Raw genomic sequence first — 23,111 nt, 5'->3', positions numbered from 1 at the left:
GGTGGTGCAGGCGGCTATGGCCCCAGCAAAGCAGGCGTCATACCGTACCATCCCTCCTGATGGGGACGACAAACGTTTTGACGGCTGGGCAAAGAAGGTGTTTTCTTCTGGGGGTATGGCGCTTCAGGCTGCCAACTCCGTTTGTGTCTTGTCTCGTTTCACGCACACTCTGTGGAACTGTATTGCCTTAGCGGCAGATCATATTCCCGAAGGGGAGGAACGGGATGGTTTCCTTGCTATCGTGCAGGATGGCAAGGATGCCATGTGAGAATCCGTTCAGTCGGGTCTGGACATGGTTGATTGCGTCAGCCGGTCCATGGCGGCGAGCTCCCTAATACGCAGGTTTACGTGGTTGCGGAAGTCGGGTTTTGCTCCTGATGGGCAAGCCCGGCTCCTCAAAATTCCCTTTGATGGTGAACATCTTTTTGGCTGCAAGGCTGACGAGAGTCTTGAGAGGTTGCAGACCTCAAAAGCTGCAGCAAAGTCGTTGGGCGCTGCAGTCCACCAACCTCTGCCTTTTCGTCCTAGGGGACAGCAATGGAGGGGAGGTTCCTTTCGATATTACTCGTCCTTTAGTAAATCGAGAGGAGCTGCAAGTCAAAGGGGCAACCATAGGAGTGCCAGAGGTGGAAAACAAGGTACTCGGGGTGCCAAGGCCGCTCGAACAGTTGCCTCATTGCCCTCAGGCACTGTCGCAGCCACTTCAGCTCAGTCATGACGCCCATGCTTCGCCGGTTGGGGGAAGGCTGGCGCAGCATCTTGTAGAATTGCGTGCCATTACTTCAGATGTGTGGGTTCTGGAGATCATAGCCCACGGCTACTGTCTTCCTTTCCGGCAGAGGCCTCATGACAATCCACCAGGGAATCTCTCTTTGAAGAGTCCGGATCCGCTCCTTGCGCAGGAAATTCAATCCCTGATGGAGAAAGGCGCCATAGAACTGGTGTCTGTAGCGGAGAGCAACAAGGGATGGTATTCACCTTATTTTTTGATTTCGAAGAAAGACGGGGGATTGAGACCCATCATGGACTTGCGTGGTTTAAACAAGCTCCTCAGGAAGGACAAGTTCAAGATGGTTACTCTTTCTCAAGTCCTCCAGGCTCTTCAACTTCAGGACTGGTTGGTGTCTCTCGACCTCAAGGATGCTTATTTTCATGTGCCGATCCATCCCAAGCACAAGAAGTACCTGAGGATCGTGGTTGGCGACTCGCACTTTCAGTTTCGGGTCCTGCTGTTCGGATTAACCTCTGCCCCGAGGGTCTTCACCAAGCTCATGGTGGTGGTGGCAGCGTATCTCAGGAAAGGGGGGATTCACGTCTACCCCTACCTGGACGATTGGTTGATCAGGGCGCGCTCTCCCGAGCAAGTCCTGGATCATCTGTCCATCACATGCCACTCCCTTCACAAGCTGGGCTTCTCACTCAACTTAAAGAAGTCCCACTTGACGCCAACTCAGCGGCTCCAGTACATCGGAGCAGTGCTGGACACGTCCCTGGAGCAGTGTTTTCCTCCCCAGGTGAGGGCTCATCACATTCAGCAGATGGTGCACAAATTTCAACATGCCCAGAGTCTCCCAGCGTTCGAGTTCTTGAGATTGCTCGGCCTCATGGCATCTTGCATTCTTCTGGTGCCCGAGGCCAGGGTGCGCATGAGATCTCTGCAATGGGCACTCAAGCTCCAGTAGTCGCAGTCCTCTGGCAGGATGTCGGACCCCGTTCAGGTGCCGCCCTCGGTCGCCCAGGACCTTCTGTGGTGGGCTGTCGAAGGCAATCTGATGAGGGGGGCTCCGTTTTCGCTACACTGGCCGGAGGTGACGATCGTGACACACGTCCCTCACGGGATTGTGAGCTCATGCCAACGAGCTGACAGTCAGCGGTCGTTGGTCTCCGTCGGAGTCCTGACTCCATATCAATCTGTTGGAGCTGCGGGCCGTCCGGCTTGCCCTGAAGACTTTTCTGCCGACTGTGCGTGGAAATAATGTCCTGATTCTGACAGACAACACACTGGCCATGCACTACCTCAACAAAAAGGGAGGGGGCAGGGTCACTTCCTCTGTGCAGGGAGGCGATGCAGCTCTGGTTCTGGGCCATCCAGCAGGAAATTTCGATCTCGGCAGCTCATCTGGCTGGAGACGAAAACGAGACGGCGGACGCTCTGAGCAGGCAGAGCGCAATCTCTCACGAGTGGGAGTTAGCTCAGGAGATTCTCCTGGAGATCTTTGCCCTTTGGGGGACCCCTCAAGTGGATCTCTTCGCCTCCAATGTCAACCGGAAGTGCGAAAGGTTCTGCTTGCGGGTATTTCCTCCAAGAGGAGCCTTAGGAGACGTGTTCGTGGTGGAGTGGTCCTTCCCACTGCTGTATGCGTTTCCTCCAGTCCCCGTCATCCCGCAAGTGCTGCGGAGGTTACGGAGGTTCGTTTCCCGGATGATCCTCATTGCTCTAGCTTGGACCCGGAGGACGTGGTACCCGGACCTTCTCGACTTGGCCATCTGCCCTCCCGAGACGATCTGCGCTCACGGGAGGGGGGTCAGGTTCTCCATCCAGAGGTCAGGTCCCTCAACCTTCACGCTTGGCTTCTGAAAGGTTGAGGTATAAGGATTGGGACCTCCCTGAAGACGTGATGGAGGTGTTGCTTTCGGCCAGACGGCCGTCAACAAAGTCCCTGTACCGTTGCTGTTGGAGAAAGTTCTGCGACTGGTGCAGGGTTAAGAATGTGGATTTTTTCATGTGACTTCCTGTGGTTGTCTTTTTTGCTTTCTTTGGCCCACAGGGGCTTGCAAGTGGGTACCATTAAAGGTTACCTGGCGGCGCTGTCCATATTTATGCGCTCGTCTGAGGAGTGTTCTTGTTTTAAGATTCCTTTAATTTCTCAGTTCCTGAAAGGGTTCACTAATGTGACCCCCCCCCCCCCAGTCACCTTTCCAGGTGCTCGGTTGGGATTTGAACCTTGTTCTCAAGTTTCTGATGGGTGCTCCATTTGAGCCTTTGCATTCTTGTCCTTTGAGACTATTAACCCTTAAAACTGTATTTTTAGTTGCGGTCACTTCTGCTCGCAGAGTGAGTGAGTTACAGGCACTTTCAGTTAAGCCACCCTTCACTGTGTTTCATAAGGACAGGGTTGTCCTTAGAGTTCGTCCTTCCTTTCTTCCGAAGGTGGTGTCGGAATTTCATTTAAGCCAGAAGGTTATTCTTCCGGCATTTTATCCTCCTCCACATCCTGGTAAGGAAGAGGAGAGGCTCCATAGGCTGGATCATAGGAGAGCTTTAAGCTTCTATATTTCACGCATGTCCCGGGTCAGAGTGGACAATCGGCTCTTTATTGGTTACACTGCAAGGCGTTTGGGACAAGCTGTTACTAAGCAGACTTTGTCTCGCTGGATTATCTTGGCAATTTCTGAATGTTACCGCTTGGCGGTTAAGGACCCTCCGGTAGGCTTACAGGCCCATTCTACTAGGGGTATGGCTGCCTCTACTGCCCTGCAGAGGGATGTTCCTATTCGTAACATCTGTGATGCAGCCACTTGGGCTTCGGTCCATACTTTAGTACGTCACTACTCCCTAGATTCTATCCATGGGCAGGATCTGGCCTTTGGCAAGGCAGTCCTTTACTCTGCAATTTGATTGGGCATTCTAAATTTGTATATTCTAAATTCTTTTTCCCACCTCCTTACGTTGGTACTGCTTTGGAAGTCTGTCATAGATATGGAATACGTCAGAGGACCCAATCCCCTCGAAGAACAAGTTACTCTCTTACCTGGTAACGTTCTTTCGATGGGATGGTCCGACGACGTATTCCATATCACTCCCTCCCTGCCTACCCCTCTACAGAATTTCCTATGCGATTACACCTTACGTTTCCGCAAGGCTTTCTGTGGTCATACTGGCAGTAGATTGGTGCCACACGTTCTGGGAAAAAACTACAACTGAGGCTACGGGCGTCGTGCGTCCTACTTATAACATCCGGTGACGTCGGCTTAACGGAGGCCCTCGAGGACAGCGTATTGACATCATCGACGCAGACGCCGAAAGATTTTCCAAAGCAGCACAGCTGTGGTGATTACTGTCATAGATATGGAATAGATCCTGGGACCATCCCATCGAAAGAACGTTACCAGGTAAGAGAGTAACTTGTTCTTCTCAGTTTTTCATAACGCCCCTTTATCAGCAAATTACACACAAAGACTTAAAGCAAGATTCTTTCTGGCATCCCCAGCTCTACCTTTGTGTATCAAAGTAAAGCGTGAATGAAAGTACGTTGAACAGAATGGAAAATGGCTTCAGAATTAGTTGAGCAAGCAGTGTGGGTGATTTAAATGTATTTCTTTGTTAGCTCTGTGCCCTATTGATATGGTGGACACCCATCATTGGTTTAAAAACACTATCTACTGAATGCAGCTCATAGTCGGTCCAAAAGACCTGGACAGAGGACCACAGCTCATAACCTGGTTGTTAATGCCTTTCTTCAGATAACCCGATTTTCCATCCCAACCTCTCACTCTGGATAAAGGAGATGGAAGATCCATGCATGAGAGACGAGCACCGGGAGGAGAGACTCAGCATTCCGACCCCAAGAAACGTGGCAGGTAAATATATCCCTGACACAGAAGGTATGTTAGCCTGGTTTTGTCCCAGAGAGAGCTGTTTAGTAGTCCAGTCTTTGGAGTTTAAAAGTTCCTCACTTCAGATAAATAGCAAACACTTGTTCAGTTCAGGGCATTCTGCTTGGTGAATTTCTGTGGGGCAGTGGAGTTTGTCCAACTATTCCACTGAAAGTTCCCTTCTTTTGAGCTTCATAAAGTTGTGAGGCATGTTGTGGGTTGGTGGTCAGATGTGTGTGTTGCAGAGTGGCTCATAGACAATCAGGCCAGGTCATGGGCAGTTGTCAACAACAGGCTTCCCTGAGATGTGTGGGATTAGAAATGAGAGACGGACACAAGGTTGTTGTATAATAATAATAATTTCGCATTTATATAGCGCTACGAACCCTCGGTATCTGAGTGCTGCTTATTATTACCCAGTGTGTGTGGTGCTCATTTATAGACCTTGGAAGGATGAAAGGCAGAGTTTGGCCCTGCCGGGATTCGAACCTGCGTTCGCAAGCTCTGCACGGATGTCAAAGCGAGCGCTCTACTCGCTGTGCCACTTGACCGGCTATTTGAAACAGCGTATTCCTGGTTAAAGACATTTTTATTAAATAAAAATGAGTTGGGAAAACGACTCTAAAGAGGAACTTCCCTAGCTAGAAACTAAAAACTAAGGATCTGTCTGTCAGGATGTCAGTAAGTCAGTAACTGAAAAGCATCCTTATGCCCAAAAGAACCTATCCTTACCCTCACACTTTTTTAAACAAACAACAAAAGGTGCAAGTAATTGTATTTAACTTGATGTTAGAAAAAGCTTTCAAAACAAAAGTATAAGGATTCCCCCAACAAAAATGTTCTCCAAGGTAAAGACCCTAGGATCCAGTGGTGGTTCCCTTGCCCTGGATTTTTAAACAGGATGGCACAAAGGTCTCTTTCGCTAACAGCTCTTTTGTGTCTTCACTGGACTCAAGTTCTTGTTCAAGCAAAATGTTCTTTAACAGTCTTTCTGTAGGAGTTCTTTTAACTTTGCAGATTACCTGGTCTACTCTCTTGCCAGGAATCTTTATACAATTTTCAGCTGCCTGGTATACTCGCCTGCCAGAACTTCTTATGTGTTTCACAGTTCCCTTGATACAACTTCAACTGCCTGGGGTATTCACTTGCCAGGGCTCTTATGTGTTTCACAGTTCTTTGATATACCACAATAGCATATACCATGTAGTGCTTGGTATATCCATCTATGGTAATATTTGCTCAACCTTCTCTCCCCCGTTGGCATCTCATGCATCGGTACTTGATTGGGGATTGCCTTTGTACTTTGCTTTGACTGCATTCAAACTTTGCTTTTGTGTATTTTCGGCATTCGCAATCTTGCACCATTCAATCACTTGTTGGTGCCCTTGTCGAAATGCCCCGGGGTCCCCAGCTGATTTGGGCAGTATCACCGGTTTCTTCCAGCATCTCCGATGCTGCTTTTGCTTCTTCATCGCTTTCCAGTTTGGAGTGTGCAGACGCCCCTCCAGCATCCAGTGCGGCTCTGCGATCACATGGCAGCTTACCTTTGTGGCATGAGGTGAAGACTGCTGTCTCGTCAAGCACCCCGATCGCCAGGAGTTCCTGCACAGCTCCCATCATCTCCACGGCCCTCTTTGCTCCCATACAACGTTTCTCTCCCTGTCCCGGCAGCCTTCTCTGCTTCGCCAGCTCTGTCGGTATGCCTCACATTCAGGAGCCTTAGCGTGGATGGCAATGTCTCCTCCTGCACTGTTTGTCTCCATAGTGCTGTTGGCGTCTTTAAATGGTCCCACTCATTGAAGGTTTGGAAATAAACTAGTCTGCATGGTGTACTTAGAGCTCAAACTCCCTTGTCCTCCTCCTTGTCTAAGTACCCGAGTGGTTATGGGAGTTGAAGTCCATAACTTTCTTTGGGCTTTTAATTCCTGGATGGTTTTTCTCAGAGATTTCACAAAAAGGCACATCAGAAACAAAAGCTGTTATGTGTGAGGTGTGGGTGTTTGGGTGAAAGGTGGAGCCCTGACTAGAATGACAATATGTCATTAAGAACTCGGATATCAGCGGGTCTTCCTTTCACTACTAAAACTCAGGACATCCTGTCCCACCCTCTCTTCTTCTACTTCCTCTTTCTCTCCTGGACCCTCTGAGGCCCTCTCTCCTCCTTTCCCCTGTTCACCCCTGACAATGTTTCTAGACAAGTCTGATCTGTGAAAGTCTCATCAAAGTAGGTTCTCCCTTGCTCATCCAGAACAATCAAGGACCACATCGACACCCTTGCTCCAGCCTTTGGTGATTTCTGCAATCACGCCTTTGCCACCCACTGGAACTTCCCCTCCCTCCTAAGCACTCTCTTGTGCACCCCCTTCTAAAGAAGCCCTCGGCCGATCCTTCCTCTCTGGCTAACTTCGCCCGATCTCCATCACTCCTTTCCCGGGCCTTAATGCCAGTAAGACTGAGATTCTCCTCATTGGGACACCTGCTCCTTCCATTCCTCTCTCTCTAACTCTGGCCGACCACTCTGGGCCCTCTTCCTGCTCCTTCCTGTGAGGCTAAGAACCTTGGTGTCATCTTCGACTCCACCCTCTCCTTCTCCGCTCACATCTCTGGCGTCTCTAAGAAGTCAAACTATCAGCTGCACCTCCTCAGAGGTATTCTTCCTTTTCTCACTTTCCCCCAGTTGCTCACTGTCTCCAGAGCTGTGGTCCTCTCTAGGCTAGACTATCGCAACAGCCTCTTTCTAAATCTTCCTGTCGCTACTCTTTGACCTTTCAACCTATCCAGAACAGGACTGCAAGACTTGTCCTTGTCCTCAAGCCCAGGGATCGTATCTCTCCAGCTCTGAAATCTCTTCACTGGCTCCCCGTGGCTGCAAGGATCAACATCAAGACCCTCTGCATTGTCCACAAGGCTTTCTGGGGCCTGGGACCGCTCGACCGCCAAATTTCTCTTCCATAACATCTTACTTCTCGAGCTCTCCGCTCATCCACCTCCAACTCTCTGAGGGTCAGACGCTTTCCAAGCAGAGAGTTGGGGACAGATCTATCTCCTCTGCTGGGGCCTCCTTCTGGAACAGCATTGCTGCCTCTCTCAAACTCAAGACCTTCTTTTTCGCTTCCGCTTTCTTGCTTCCTCTCCCCTGTTGATGCACCGGACTGCTCCGCGCATTGGTCACATGGTCACCCTCTGAACTCGGGCTCAGACTCCTGCATGTCCAGTTGCCCTTGCACTGCCTCCGGGCTCCCCAGCACTTAAGGGTCTGTATCTGCAACCCTACAGTCCCTTCTCTCTGCACTTATGAGCCACTGGCTGCACTTGTGAATTAACTGCACTTCCCTTCGCCCCTGGCACGTGCGCATTCTGAATGACACAAGGCCTAGTAAGATTGTTATTTTGTCCTCCCTTGTTTCCCCCTCCTTGTCTTGTCGCGCCTAGAAGCACTTGTGTACAAGCGCTTTAAAAATGCCATATCATATCATATATCATGGGAAAGGGGGGGGCTAATTCCTTCAATGAAGTCATGACATTTTCCAATGTAGTGCCTCCTCCCATGTGATCCTCCCTCATATAGCCTCACTCCAGGTCAGGATCAGGTAGCAGCTGTTGTCCCCTGGCCGCATGGGAGGAGGTCACCGCCGGGGAATCAGTGATGGCTCCATTGGATTCATCACATCAGACTCCCCTTTGATTGTGGTGTACCAAGTTGGATGGTCCAGCATTCGATACTACTGGGGTAGAGCAAAGCTGGTGACAGTGAAAAAAAAGGAGGACAAAGCCATGCAAGACAAAACCCAAGTGAAAAGCAATGGAGGCTTGACTGAAAGATGTATCACACCGGTCACGAAGGGCGAAGCATTGGAAGGCAATGAGTTGAAGTCTTTTGTAAGTTCAAACTAGACAAAAGAGAGCCTGTGACAGAAAATATATCAAGACAAAGGGCACAAACCATGGGAGGGTTTTGTAGTCGTCCATCCACAGAGCTGGTCTGCATCAAGATAATGACCTGGCACATGCAGAAAAGCTTAGACAGAGTAAACCCTTGCAGTGGACTCAGGGGGCCACTAGCGTTGCCTAGCCATGAATCTGCAAATGAGTCTTGGCTGATTCCTGACACTCCTCGAGACGTGCGACAAGCTTGCAAGAATGCGCCAGGAAGGAATTGGGTTGGTAATTGACAAGAAAATTATAAGTAGTGTGAAGGAGATGACATTTGCTCACGGATAGCTTGAAGGTTATGTTCGGTACCCAGTCAATTTACCAAAGCAAATTTCAAAGTGGTACATTTCTGTGCAACCTTAACATCGAAAAAGATCTAAAATATTAAATAAATATGTATAGGGTAGAGGGGTAAGGGGTTATAATTTGTCAAGATGGGAGTTGGGGTGAGATTATAAAGATAGGAAAATGGCGGTTGTGGGGGCCCCCATTTTATATATATATATATATATATATATATATATATATATAACCTTATGTCAATTTCATCAAGCACTGCTATACTGCTGGTTCTATGAAAGACAGTGCACACAGTTCATGTTTGAAGGGACTAACACAGGTAGAGTTTCAGATACATCTGGGCCTTCACCACTGGTGTGTTAATGACAGCAGAATCCCATTTGTGGAGGGTAAGCATCATTGGCGAGAAGGATGATAATGGAGCCAGACAGGGTACAAGCTATCGTTTCTGAGCACAAGTCGCAAACATTAATGTTTTTATCAAGCCATATTGTATCAAGAAAAGTCATGAGGTTTCACTACATAAATGATAGCATGCCATTGGGAGAACTGGGACTCCCATCAGTGCAAATACGTTCCTAGAGGTAGCCCTGCTCATTGTACTCCTTTTACAGCCAAAGAACTGATAATGCAGTCTCGTTTCGATGTCAGATGCAAGTTGCCCATGTCGTGTAGCCGATGAGTTCTTCCTCTTGATGGAACCCTCTGGCTCCAGGAATAGACAGCCAGAGTGATCAATCAGAGGAAAGAAAGGATGCCAGATGAGACCCAGACGACCCAGATGAAGACACGTGCCGCAGGAGTTATCGGTGAAGCCAGGGTGGTACGAGTGGCCGAGGACAGATGTTGGATCTGTAAGTGAGGGGTTAACACAACACAGAATGTATAACCAACCGCCCTTCTGACCAGACCCGAACACAACAGATTAAGAATGCAATACGTGTTTGTCAAATTCCAATAACAACCCCCTTCCATTGCGAGACTATGGCTTACCGTGTTTTTGTCCTGATCAACGCCGGGGAGAGTCGGGTGGAAAAAAAGGCAGGGAAGCAAATCCAAATCCGAAGTCCACAATCCAGAATCCAAGAAAAGCCCAACCACCTATCCCGCCGGCACGAGGACGCCTAATACACACTTGGCAGTTTTGAGTTAGTGTACGTAACAAGGAAATTCAAGTTTCAACAATCCAAAAGTTCGAAAAGTTCCAAAGTTCAACAATCCCAAAAATTACCCAGACGCAATCCAGGTGAGTGAGGATCCAGAAGACAAACGAAGAGCAACCAAAACAAATGGGCGAAGGCAAAGAGGTCCGTGAGCAGTCCGAGGTCGAAGCACGATACAGGCAGCATACAAGAACAAGGCAGTCCAGAATCAAAGCCAGGTAACGGTCCGGGTCGAGGAAACGAGGCATCAGGAACACAGGAGGGAATGGGGAGGAGGAAGGGTACTGCAACAGGGGTTCAAGGGTACAGGATACAAAGCACAAGGTACCAAGCGCCACCAATTCTCAATCAGAAGCACCGATACGAAGTGAAGGCGGTGCCTAAAAAGGAAAGGTCACATGACAGCGTTCCGCTGCTTCCGGCGTCGGCCGTAGGAAACGCTGAGAGGACGCCAGCGTTGCCATGCCAACTTCCAGGCACCTGGTTGCAGCGTCCTTAAAGGGCTATGCAGCCGTTTCTTAGCACTGCTTGCACGCCTTTAAATGACATTCGATGTACACCCTCATTGTTGATAAACTGGACATGATGTAATTATTCACAGTGTATTCAATCATATTGAAAAATTCATGAATGCATAAAATCGCGTATAATCACCCATAAAGCAATACAGTATACAACAATACTAATAATCGACCATACAACAGTACATTGTGCAATATTTATATCAAACAATAACAATATAAAAATGACAATAAGAAACATACTGCACATGGTATAGTTCTGTGTGGTGTTTTTGTATTTCAACTCACTTATCATGAGTTGCAAGCACACAACTGTTTACATAGTCCGAACTGGTCTAACCGAGGAAGACGACTATGGCGAGGAAGAGCAGCCTTCCCTTCCGGCGCAGCCGGAACCTAGGCCTCAGGACAGCTCTGCGGCCATTTTGTCTGCAATCCAGTCCTTATGCTCTGAGATAAGGACGAGATTACCACGGCCCAGGCCGGAGGACCCGCAACCTGGCCCGTCGGGAAGTCCTCAGAACAAACGACAGAGGACCCAACCCTCTCCTCCACTCGTCCCCGTAAGGCCTACAGTTCCCTCCTCATCCTCCCACGATTCGGGAGATGACGGTGCGATGGGCTCGACGACGGGTTCTGAGGGCGACAGCGACGACGACGGAACGTGTCTCCCGTCGCACGGGCCTCGCCGCCCGACGAGATTGGCTCATTCCACTCCATGATCGCCAGGGCGTCCGAATTGTTCCAGCTCTGCCCGGAGGAGCAGAAAAAGGAAGGTTTCCTCTATCAGTGCCGGGAGGCCAAGAGGAAGACTGTCATTGCGGTGCCTCTAATCAATGACATCTGGGAGGAGGGCCTGTCGGTTCTCAAGAACCCCTCCACGGCACCAGCCAATCGGGACCGGTACGAGAAGAAGTACCGGGTCCCCAAAACCGCTCCCCTGTGCCTCAGGGTCCAGCCAACGCCAGACTCGGTCGTCTCGGCGGCGGCGAAGAAGAAAGCGGCGGGGTCAGGAGCCTCGACGTCGAATTCCCCGCCGGACGGCGAGGGAAAGAAGTTGGACGCCATGGGGCGGCGGGTCATTTCGTCGGCGATGACGATCAAAGCGGCCAACGCCCTGGCGATCGTGGCCCGTTACGACAGGGAGCTCTGGTTTAAGCTGGCCCCCATATTGGACTTCCTACCGGACGACAAGAGGTCCGAGGCCCTGGAAATTCTTCAAGAAGGCGAGGTGGCGTCGGACCACGCCATAACGGTGGCAACCAATATTGCCGATACCGGGTTCCGCCAGCTGGGCAACGGTGTTTGCCTACGACGACGGGGTTGGCTCCGGGCGACCGACTTCCGTCAGGACGTCCAGACCAGGGTGTTGGACATGCCGTTCGACGGCAGCAACTTGTTCGGGAAGGCGGTGGACGAATCCCTCCAAGCCATAAAGACGGACACGGAGACGGCCCGCGCCCTAGGAGCCCTTCAGCAACGAGGGCCCTTTCGGAGCTCCGGAGGTAGACAGGGTGCCTCCAAGGGATCCAGCGGTGGCTCGTCCTACCGCCAGGCGGCACGCTCCTCGTCTCAGGAGGCCTACAGGGGTCGCGGCAAACAAGGAGCGCCTCGCCGCCGTCGGCAAAGTGGCCAGGGCGGCAAGGCCACCACCTCCAAGCAGGACTGAACCGGCCGTGGCCTCGGGCCCCCACCGAAGCACCCCGGTGGGAGGCCGGCTGACAAAGTTCGTCGCCGTGTGGAAGTCCATCTCCACCGACCATTGGGTGCTGGATACCCTGGCAAGAGGACACTCTATCGAATTCCTGAAGAAGTGCCCTCACGTTCCACCTGTGGCCAGCCAGGAAGGAAAATCACGTCCCGCAACTGCTGTTGGAAGTACGGGCGATGCTCAGGAAAGGCGCCATCGGGCTTGTCCCGAAGAGGCTCCGGGGCTCGGGGGTGTACTCAAGGTACTTCCTCGTCAGGAAGAAGACAGGCGGCTGGCGCCCCATCCTGGACCTTCGTCGTTTGAACAAATACATCAGGTCACAAAAGTTCAGGATGGTCACCCTCCAGCACGTGCTGGGACAGCTGGAGGAAGGCGACTTTCTATCGTCGTTGGACCTGGAGGATGCATACTTCCACGTTCCCATCCTCAAAAGTCACCGAAAGTTCCTCAGGTTCGTCGTCCAAGGACACCACTACCAATTCAGAGCACTGTCGTTCAGATTGAAGTCGGCCCCCAGGGTCTTTACCAAGTGCCTAGCACCTGTGGCGGCGCGGCTGCGCCTGTAGGGGATTCACGTCTACCCCTACCTGGACGACTGCCTCATCCGCTCAAGGACGAGGGAACTTGCCGTCGGACACACTGCGAGGACCGTCCAGCTACTCACAGACCTGGGATTTGCCATAAATTACCCAAAGTCCCACCTGGTGCCGTCGCAGGTGGCCCTGTTTCTGGGAGCGAAGCTCGATACAGTGAGGCGCCTGCCGGCACCGTCGGAAGAACGGACGAAGACCATTCTAGGCAAAGTGCAGCGCCTGCTAGCCACTGACGTGGCCAGGGTGAGGTCCATCAAGTCCCTCCTGGGGATGATGTCCTCTTGCATCTACCTGGTGCGCCTCTACAGACTACGGATGCGCCCTCTTCAAGAATTTCTCGATGCCCGTTGGATGCAGGGGACGGGCACCTTCGAAGACAGGGTCCCCCTCAAAGAGGTGTTCCGGCAGGAGATTCGGTGGTGGGGCGTTCGAGCGCACCTCACGGCGGGCAAGGACTTTCAGACGCCGGCGTACCAGGAGACGGTGACGATGGACGCTTCCCTGGAAGGCTGGGGCGCCCACACCAGAGATCTCCACGCAAGAGGCCTCTGGCTCCCGGAGGAGAGGCTCCTGCACATCAACGTCTTGGAACTCCGAGCCGTGTTCTGGGCTCTCAAATTGTTCCTCCCGTCGCTCAAGGGCAAGGTGGTGCGGATCTTCACGGACAACACCACGACAATGTTTTACATACGGAAGCAGGGAGGCACCAGATCCCCAGCCCTATCCAAGGAGGCACAGGATCTGTGGCACTGGGCGGTCGCCCAGGGGATGTTCCTGGTTCCCTTCCACCTGGCAGGAGAAAGAAACACCATCGCTGACTCGCTCAGCAGGGAGCTGCGCGCATGTCACGAGTGGGAACTGCGCCAGGATCAGGTGGATCAACTCTTCCGACGATGGGGCAAACCTCAAATCGACCTGTTCGCAACAGCGACGAACTCGAAGTGCAAGAGGTTCGCCAGCAGGTTTCCCCAGCCGAGAAGCATGGGCGATGCGTTCTCGTTCCCCTGGGATGGCCTATACCTGTATGCGTTCCCTCCGTTGCCGTTGCTGCTTCGACTCATCAACCAGCTCAAGAGGTCCCGGTGCAGGATGATCCTCGTCGCACCGGCGTGGCCGAGGCAGATCTGGTTCCCGGACCTTCTGGACTTGTCAACGTCCCCTCCCATCAAGCTGTCGGCGGACGCGGACCTTCTCTCCAGAGAAGGAGGCGCCATCTTCCACCACGACCCGGCGTCGCTGAACCTGCAGGCTTGGCTCCTGCAGCACTAGAGTTTGGAGGCTACGATATACCGGCCAATTGCAGAGAGGTTCTTGCAAAGGCCAGGGCGTCCTCGACTCTCAAATGCTACGGTCCTAAGTGGAAGAGGTTATCTATCTGATCAACCCCCTACGGATTACGGCCACTCAAGTGCTGCCGTACCTGCTATCGCTGGCAAAGGCTGGGCTAGCCCATGCCTCCATTAAGATTCATCTGGCGGCGATCTCCAAATATACCCGAACCACAGGACGGACGTCCCTGTGGTCCCATCGACTGGTAAAAGAGTTTATGAAAGGACTGTTCCGGTCGTTCCCGCCGGTGAAGGCCCCGGCGTGGGAACTTAACATGGTGCTGACCAGGCTCATGGGGCCCCCATTCGAGCCGATGCACTCCGCACCGATGAAGTTTGTGTCGTGGAAGACTGCATTCCTGGTGGCCATTACCTCCGCTTGACGAGTGGGAGAGATCCAGGCCCTATCCTGCAAAGCACCGTACTTGACTTTCCATGCCTCGAGGGTGGTGCTTAGGACGCACCCCTCCTTTATGCCCAAGGTGCCGTCGGACTTCCATCTTAACGAGCCCCTGGTGTTACCTGTTTTCTTCCCGTCTCCTTCGTCGCCGGCCGAGAGGACTTTGCACTCGCTGGATGTGGCTAGAGCGCTGAAGTTCTACGTGGACTGCACAAAGAGTTTTCGGAGGACATCACAGCTATTTGTTAACTTTGGACCTGTGAATCAAGGGAAGGCTCTCTCGAAGTCTTCTATTTCCAGATGGCTCTCCGGCTGCATCATGCACTTCCACCGGCTGGCTAACCGACCGCTGCCAGGCCGTCCGAGAGCCCATTCGACCAGAGCGATCGCTGCTACTACGGCGTTCTTATCTGGTGTGCCCCTGCTGGACATCTGCAGGGCTGCTACGTGGAGGTCGACGCACACCTTCACGAGATTCTACTGCGTCGATCGGGATTCCAGGGAGGAGTCCAGGGTCGGCCAAGCAGGAGGTAAGAGATGCTTAATGTTGAGTTTTTTGTATTGCTTAATGTTGAGCCTTTTGCCACCTCCCGTGGTTGTGCATGTGTGTAATGCTATGTATTCTCATATTCATGAGCATGTGAATCCATGCCAGACCCCATGCTGAAGAAGGAACAAGTTACTTACCTGTAACTGTTGCTCTCCATTATGGGTCTGGCATGGATTCACATGCGAACCCTCCCGCCTACCCCTCTGCGGCTCTTCACTTGGTCATACTGCCACTTCACGTGCTACCAAATCTGAAGATGGCTGCCAGAGGCGGGGTTTAGGGAGAGGGCAGTCATTGGCTGTGGTCAGTATGACGCAGAGATCAGTGATTGGTTACTACTACGAAAGACAGATCAGAAACGAAACTGATACTGATTTTTCTTTACCGAGGATTCCCAGCCTGACGACGGGGAATATTCCTGAGCACGTGATTCCATGCCAGACCCATGCTGGAGAACAACAGTTACAGGTAAGTAACTTGTTCCTTTCTTACCCTTCCTCTACGCGTTTAAGTCCCTCAGATCAGCATGGGATCTTCGTTAGGGGCGCATCTGGACAGTACTTTATCCTCTATATATGATGATCCTCCTAAAACAGTAAACTTCTACCTGGCACAAATTCTTTAAAGATGTATTGTGACAAGGTCAGTAACTTGACCTTGACACAAGGGGATAGTAACCCCTCTTAGGCTGGGGTGGAAAGCCTACTATACTGGAAGCCAGAGCCAGTCCTACCCCAGAAGAGGATGTTGCCAGTTGGAGGGCTCGAATTCCTGTGTATCTTTTCTTTCTATTGAAATGACAGACCTGGGAGAAGAGCACCCACAAGACAGGGAACTATCAACACCAACACAAAAGCCTGCTCAATACTCCGGCAGGGAGTGAGAGCTCGGGGGAAGCGAACTGGAGACCCTGCTTCCCCACCAATTCCACACGAGCGGTGTACAGACACTGCCACGGGAGGAGAAACAATAGAAGCTGGAGGCAGAGCTCTTAAGTGGCAGTCGCAGCAGTTTAAGCCTGCCTGATAAAGAGACCAGGGTGGCTCCCAAATACAAACAGAGATTGGACTTACATTGGGGCGGCCCAGCCTGGCTCCCCTAACATGAACTCGGACCCTGTACAAGATGAACTGTGATTTGTTTTTCCGCAGCGGCATAGTATGGAAAGACTTGCAGGGCTTAAAATACTATATGAAGACAGAGGATAGGGAGGGAGGTAATAGAAACCTGAGGTAATAGGAAGTTGTGGATTGTTTGGGTTTGTTCGGAGGAGGTGGCAAACCAAGTAACCAGCAGGAGGAAGACTGGTGGAATAAATTGTCGAGGCAATTTTTGGAGCAGGTGATTCATTGGTTAGTGAGTGGAAGTGTACTGCATTGTGAGTGTGCCTGAGAGAGTAGCAAGTGTGATTAGAGGGGAAGTGTAGGGATTGAATGTTAAGTGCTTTTGTGAGTCAAAGAAGGGCGTCTTAGTAGAAGGCGGTGTGGAGAAGTAGTATGAACGAGTAGTGTGGAGGAGGGAGTATAGTATAGATGAGGGAATAGTAGTGTGAAGGAGGGAGTAGTATAGAGGAGAGGGTAATAGTTTGGCGGAAGGAGTAACAGTATGGCGGAGGAAGGTAGTACTGTAGTGGAAGGAGAAGCAACATCAAAGAGTGGAGGTAAGCGTTAGGAGCGAGAGACATCACAGGGAAAGAATAGGAAGGCTCGGGGAGTAGAGAAGACAAGTGGATCTGAAGGGGGAGAGTAGTTGGAGAAATCCATTAGACAGTGAGAGGAGTATCCCCCCCGATACCCCTTCTCAACAGAGTAGTGCAGAAGATGCACCAGGAACCAGTCTCAATGATACTGGTGGCCCCACCAGTCTTGGTTCTCCCATCTCATGGCAATTTCAGTCTCCCCTCCCAGGAAGCTGCCATGCCCGAAAAACATGCTGTCTCAAGATCAGGGGGAGACACTACATGCATGCCCCCGAACATTCCTCATAACAGCCTGGCTCCAGAAGTCGTAGAGTTCGGGCACCTTCAACTGTCTCGAAGATACATGGGCATACTCTGCAAGGCACGGAAACCTACCACCAGACATTGCTACTCCAGCAAGTCGAAGCCCTTTATCTGGTGTAGTGCCAAGGGTATCAATCCTATGAATTGTTCACCTAAAGATATCGTCCTGTACCTAACTCACCTGTTAGATTCAGTACTGGTTGTCATTTCTCTAAAATTACACGTAGCTGCTCTTTCGGCGTACACTACGTCCCAGAGCAGTAATTAAAGCCTTTATGGAGGGGCTAAAGAGCCTTCATCCCCTATCTCCAGCCCAGCTCCCGGATGGGACCTGAATGTGGTTCTTACCAGACTAATGGGACCTTCATTGGAACCAGTGGCGAGAGCCCTAATACTTTCCAGGCTAGATTATTGCAATGCCCTTTACATCAGTGCCAATAAATCAATCCTTCAAAGGATACAAATCCTCCAAAACAACGCCATAAGAGCTGCACTTGGTGTGACCAGAAGATTACATATCTCAGTGACTAGGCGCCAAAATAACTGGCTCTCGACCCACAATAAAATCCTACTAAAAACTGCATCCCTCAATCATAAAGCATTACACAATGCTGCCCCCAACTACCTCACAGATAGACTCCATAGGAGAACCTCCACCAGACCTATGAGAATTAGCAACACCAACTGCCTCACCATCCCCAGATTCAAGCTTGCTAAGGCAGGCGGCAGTAGCTTTACCGTGAAAGCAGCCCAACTTTGGAATTCTCTGCCACACCCTCTTAGAGAAGATCAACCATACCTGAATTTTAGACGCAAGTACATTAACCTGCTCAAATCCACTGACCTGTAGGCTTGACCACTGTGCTACCTACACCTCTGTAATGCATCTGTATACTCCCTCTAAGTACTTCTTGACACAGGCCTGTTGTATATATGTATTTTTCCTGTTTATAACCTGTATATATGCTTTATTCTTGCTCGTACCTGTAACTCTGTAACCTAGCCTTGCAATGTCTGTAACTGCTGCACCCTGATACCCCCGGGTCTGGTGCACATTAGAAATAAATAAACAAACAAACAAGGCTAGCCTTAAGGCACTCACCTACAAGACCGCCTTCCTGGTGACAATCAACTCTATAAGGAGAGTTGGTGAACTGCAGGCCCTTTCAGTTCCGGACCTATTTGTCACGATGCACAAAGACAATGTGGTTTTGCGCACACATCCACGCTTTGCGCCCAAATTTATCTCAAAGTTCCATGTAAACCAGTCCATAGAACTACCCACCTTTTTTCCAAAACCCCACTAACGTGGCAGAAAAAAGCATCCACGCACTGGATGTGAGGAGAGTGGTAATTTACTATCTGCAAAAGACAAAGCCACTAAGAAAAACAAACCAGTTCTTCGTATCAGTGACAGCTGGTAGAGAGGTGGACCCTCTCTCCAAGTCCGCTATTTCCAAGTACATCGTAAACTGCATCACACTGTTGAAGAGAGATCTACCCTTCACGCCTAGAGCTCACTCTACTCAGGGTACAGGGGCTACCATAGCATTAATTGCAAATGTTCCTCTAGATTCCATTTGCAAAGCAGCAACCTGGAGTTCTATACACACCTTTACACAACACTAGTGCCTGGAAACACACTCTAGGTATGATTCTCAGGTGGGACAAGTGGTGCTAAGACATCTCTTTGCTACTGTTCCTTCACACATCCCACCACCTTCTCTGGATACTGTTTGCTAGTCTATGCACATCATGTGATTCTAAGCAGATCCAAAAGCATCAGAAGACATGCATTACTCATCATAATCGCATTTCTAATGATTGTATTTGCTTAGATTCACATGCGCCCACCCTTCCTCCCCTCTTGGAGTAGAAGGAACATAGACTTCTTACACCTCACACACACTATAAGGCTCCCTCACGGCAGAAAAAAACAACCGGTGGGCCCTCGACGCGTGATTTTGGGTACACTACACGTCATGTTAGGGATAGTGTTACAGTCAAGCCATGTCAACGTCCCTTTCGAGCTTATAAAGAAAGATGCAATACTCTGCGATTACCACTAGATGTCGGACTATGTGCAGCATGTGAATCTAAGCAGATACAATCATCAAAAATGCGATTAAGGTGAGTAATGCAGGTGTTACTGTAATCGTCAAGACGTGCCATAGTAAACATGGGGGTAGAGCTATCTGTGAACCACGTCTCTGTAAGACAGACAAGGTCAAGGGATGCTTCTAGTAGAAAATAATAAATAAATGCTGCATGTGCAACCAGCGAGTGTGTACATTTAAGGTGGACTTACTTATTTAGGGAATAAAAGATTGTGTACGTTCCCAAAAGTTTGATGTGATGGGTTGGTGATCCCAAGAGTGAACCAAATTGATTTTCTCTGGGTTCGATTTAATGAGAATTTTAACGGTAATGCACATCTACAGAAACAAGTCCCAGTATGAAACAATCGGTTGGCAGCATTTATAAATTTATGAAGAAGCGCAAGCAGCAACCAGTCTGTATTGTGGAAAAGATCTATTATACCTACATTATTGGGGCAATCAAATATGGTGCTGCGATTTGGGGATGTGAGGACAATGGCGTGCTGCAAAAAGAGGAAAATCGTTTTGTGAAATCTCTCTTGGGCCTACCCATGTCAGCGTCACATTTTGCTTCACATAAAGAGATAGGCTTGGCCTTTTTAGTAGATCTTTTGGCCTTGGAGCTTTGCAGGTTATGGTTGCATTTATGGTCTAACCCGAAGGCTGAGTTTACACAAACATAGTTAAAGGATTTATCGGGGGTGGAGGGTGCCAAAAGATTCGGGTGGCTAGAAAATGTAAATAAAATGCTAGTAGTATGACCATTGAACCTGTATTACTGGATAATGGTAGGTGTTGTCTCCTAACGAAGAAACTAATTGAGTGGGTAAATGAGGACAGACACAGGAGTTACTGAAACCAACAGACAGACAACTGATGAGAATATCATCAAATAAAATAAAGGAATATCTTGCCTGGTGAAACTGAAAGTACTAAAGTGCACCAATAACAAGGGTGTGTTTTGGGTGTTTAGAGTTGGTGAGGTTCTAAGTCGGGAAACAAGGTGGGAATTTGTGCCCTATGTGCCAAACTGGGTATGAGGACCTAATACATTTCTAATTGTATTGTCCAGCATATTGTGAACGAAGGAAAAAGTATATGCTGCCCCTCGTTTGTAGGAAGAGGTTTCACTCAGCATAGGGCAGCATTTTACTATTTGCTGAACGTGACCTCGCCAGCAATAGCCTGGAATGCATCTCTAGATACAAGAAAAGCCTGGCGAACATGAGAAGAGTAGATACAATCACAAGAAGAAGTGATGCTATTAGATGAGCTGGTTCTATATGCCCCCAGGCTTGATAAGGGGCTCATTGGGTTACAGAAAAAGTTCAATTGCATTATACATGTGATTTTACAAATGAATGGTTTTTACCTTTTGGGTATGGAAAAAGTTGTATAATGGTTTTAGACAGTTTTAATGATTGTATAATGGTTTTAGAAAGTTTTTAATAGTGTGGAAGTGTGTTATGTAAGTGATATTGTAAGTTAATGAATTGTTGCCTTATCTCTTAATGTTCAGAATAGTTTGTGTCTAATGGTTGTGTATGATGTATCTTTTATGGATTTTCTATTTTAATCCGAAATAAAGAATGTACTTACTCACTAGTAACAGCATGAACTTTGGTATATGAAGGCAGACTACTAAAATGTACAGGGAACACCATACCAGGAGGCGCTAAATCCAATATACCGAGCATGAGCCTTGGTGTCCTATGAGGCCATGCACCCTATGCCAAACTGACTGGCATACAAGGAACAGAATCAACAGACTAAAGAATAACAGGTCAAAATAATTATTAAAAGACTAAGATATAGCGTGGGTGTAAGGGGGAGGTGCCCAGTCGCATGCCACGGCCCGGTTAGCAATCCGATGGCTAAAAGGAAATAGAATTGTGAGAAGAATAGTCACTAATCAATGAGAGCAAAATCAAGTAGAGGGGGTCAACAGCCATACGGTGCAAATCCCTCTGTCTTCCCTCCCATGTCTTGTCGCGCCTAGAAACACTTGTGTACAGGCGCGTTATAAATGACATATATCATATCAAACATGAACATGAGAGATCCTGTAAAACCGTTTTGTAAACTACTGTGGTAACTAGTTCTCCAAACCGGGAGATGAGGTATTGAACACTATACCGCTTCAATAACGTACACCTTTATTTTGATGAAACGTTTCCATAGGTTTTCAAAACACTGAGGTTGGCAATATTGAACTTGGGTTAATCACTGCTTTTAGCCTTTGTATTTTGTTTTGCTAGTAGCATATGGTGCTTCTTCTAATTACTATCTTTCATTCTGCAGAAAGGAGGACATTAACAGCAGAGACGGGAGAAGAGTATGGTGCAACATCTGCCAAGCAGTCGAAAGAGTTTAACTTCTCGGAAAAGATTACCAAGGAAAATGTTTTGGCATTCGATGGTGGTGGGAGTCAAGCAAGACGGACATATGACAACCTTATCAAAGACAGGCTGGTGGCACTCCCAGACTGTAGGAAGATGTTTGGGACCATCAGTGGCCCTGTGGTACCCACAGAGACTATTGAGAAGAGCAAGCCTTTTAGATGCAAAGTGTGTGCAAAGAGCTTCGGCAAGAAGTCTAACCTCATCATCCATGAAAGGACTCACACTGGTGAAAAACCATTTAAGTGTCCCCAGTGCGACAAGGGTTTCAACCACAAGTCAAACCTGAACCAGCACCAGACAACGCACACTGGTGAACGGCCATTTCAGTGTACCCTCTGTGAGAAGCGCTTCAGCCACAAGGTCTCCCGTAACCTCCACCAGCGAACACACACCGGAGAGCGGCCCTACAGATGCAGCCTGTGTGCAAAGTGCTTCAGTAGAAATTCCCATCTTATTCAGCACCTAAAAACACATTCAGGAGAAAAGCGCAGGGGTTGGATGCAAAGACAAAATGATGGTTGGCAACTTTCACAAGAACTTTTTCAAGATGCTTCACTTGACATTATGGATGTTACATTGGACATCCCACCAGTGGAATTGGGGACACTGTAGACCTTCAGTACCTGGCTGTTCTCAGACAAAAAGATTGATATCTTACTGTACATAGTTATTTTCCTAAATGTTGTACAGATCTGTTTTCTGTGCAATTATTGTTTCCTAGTTTTTCCTCCTTTTTGTACCTTCAAAGAATGAAAGACCAAACGTAGCTATATAGGTGTAACCTATGCCATGTAGGTCTCAGTTTGTTTACTTGCACTTTTATCAGGAAGAACATATGAAGGGTTAATGCGGAGCCCCCTGATATTATTGCCACTATCTCACCACAGCATCAGGCAACCATCTCAGCTCTTGGCAAATATAGATACTCGACATGTGTTTGTTTCTTTCTCCTTTCCTTGTCTTTTTTTTCAACTTTTTCTCTTTATTGTTTGAGATTTTATTCATGAACTGCCACTCTTATGTTGGCTTAAAAGACTTATTTTCTTCCCACAACATTTGACATGGACAGGTGCAGGTCCAGCATAGTGAAACAGCAAACATAGAGCTGGTGAAAAACTGCCCCATTCACAGGTAAACACTGTAAAATAACATTTGCACCAAAAAGGTAAATTTCATTGGTGCGTTTGATTATGGGCAAATATTTAAAAAAAAGTTTTGATCACTGTTAAGATGGGTTTCCAAAATCAGCCCTGGGGGCAGGATCGTGGCAGGCCACCCTATTATGGTAAACAGGGAAAACCCTGAGAGTTTAGCCAAACCCAATCAAGTTGCCACAGCAGGAAGGGTTTGAGAGAGATGTAGGGCTACAATGAGTCCACACAGAGCAACATCAATAATTCTAGTTAGGCAAGTATACAAATGTACAATAGTTCATTAGGCCTTTAAAATACACACCAAGCAAGTAAAACCTCTAGTCAAATATTGTCACACCAACACTAATAAAACAGACATG

At 49.1% G+C, this 23,111-nt stretch overlaps 1 protein-coding gene across 3 annotated transcripts in view; it reads left to right on the top strand.

Annotated features, from left to right (window-relative positions):
* The window catches only part of LOC138452993 (zinc finger protein 691-like), a 195,544-nt gene extending 173,000 nt beyond the window's left edge, over positions 1 to 22,544 (top strand). For all 3 annotated transcript variants that reach the window (XM_069605390.1, XM_069605391.1, XM_069605392.1), the window contains 2 exons: positions 4,465 to 4,581; positions 21,498 to 22,544. In XM_069605390.1, the coding sequence (XP_069461491.1) occupies positions 4,465 to 4,581; positions 21,498 to 22,210 (830 nt within the window). In that variant the 3' untranslated portion in view covers positions 22,211 to 22,544. The remainder of the gene's footprint in view (positions 1 to 4,464; positions 4,582 to 21,497) is intronic.
* Positions 22,545 to 23,111: the final 567 nt, after the last annotated feature.

This window comes from Ambystoma mexicanum, chromosome 4p (assembly GCF_040938575.1).
Source record: "Ambystoma mexicanum isolate Mex_15411 chromosome 4p, UKY_AmexF1_1, whole genome shotgun sequence".
Lineage (NCBI taxonomy): Eukaryota > Metazoa > Chordata > Amphibia > Caudata > Ambystomatidae > Ambystoma > Ambystoma mexicanum.
The sequence above is the reverse complement of the archived record's forward strand: the minus strand, read 5'-3'. Positions and strand labels throughout refer to the sequence as shown.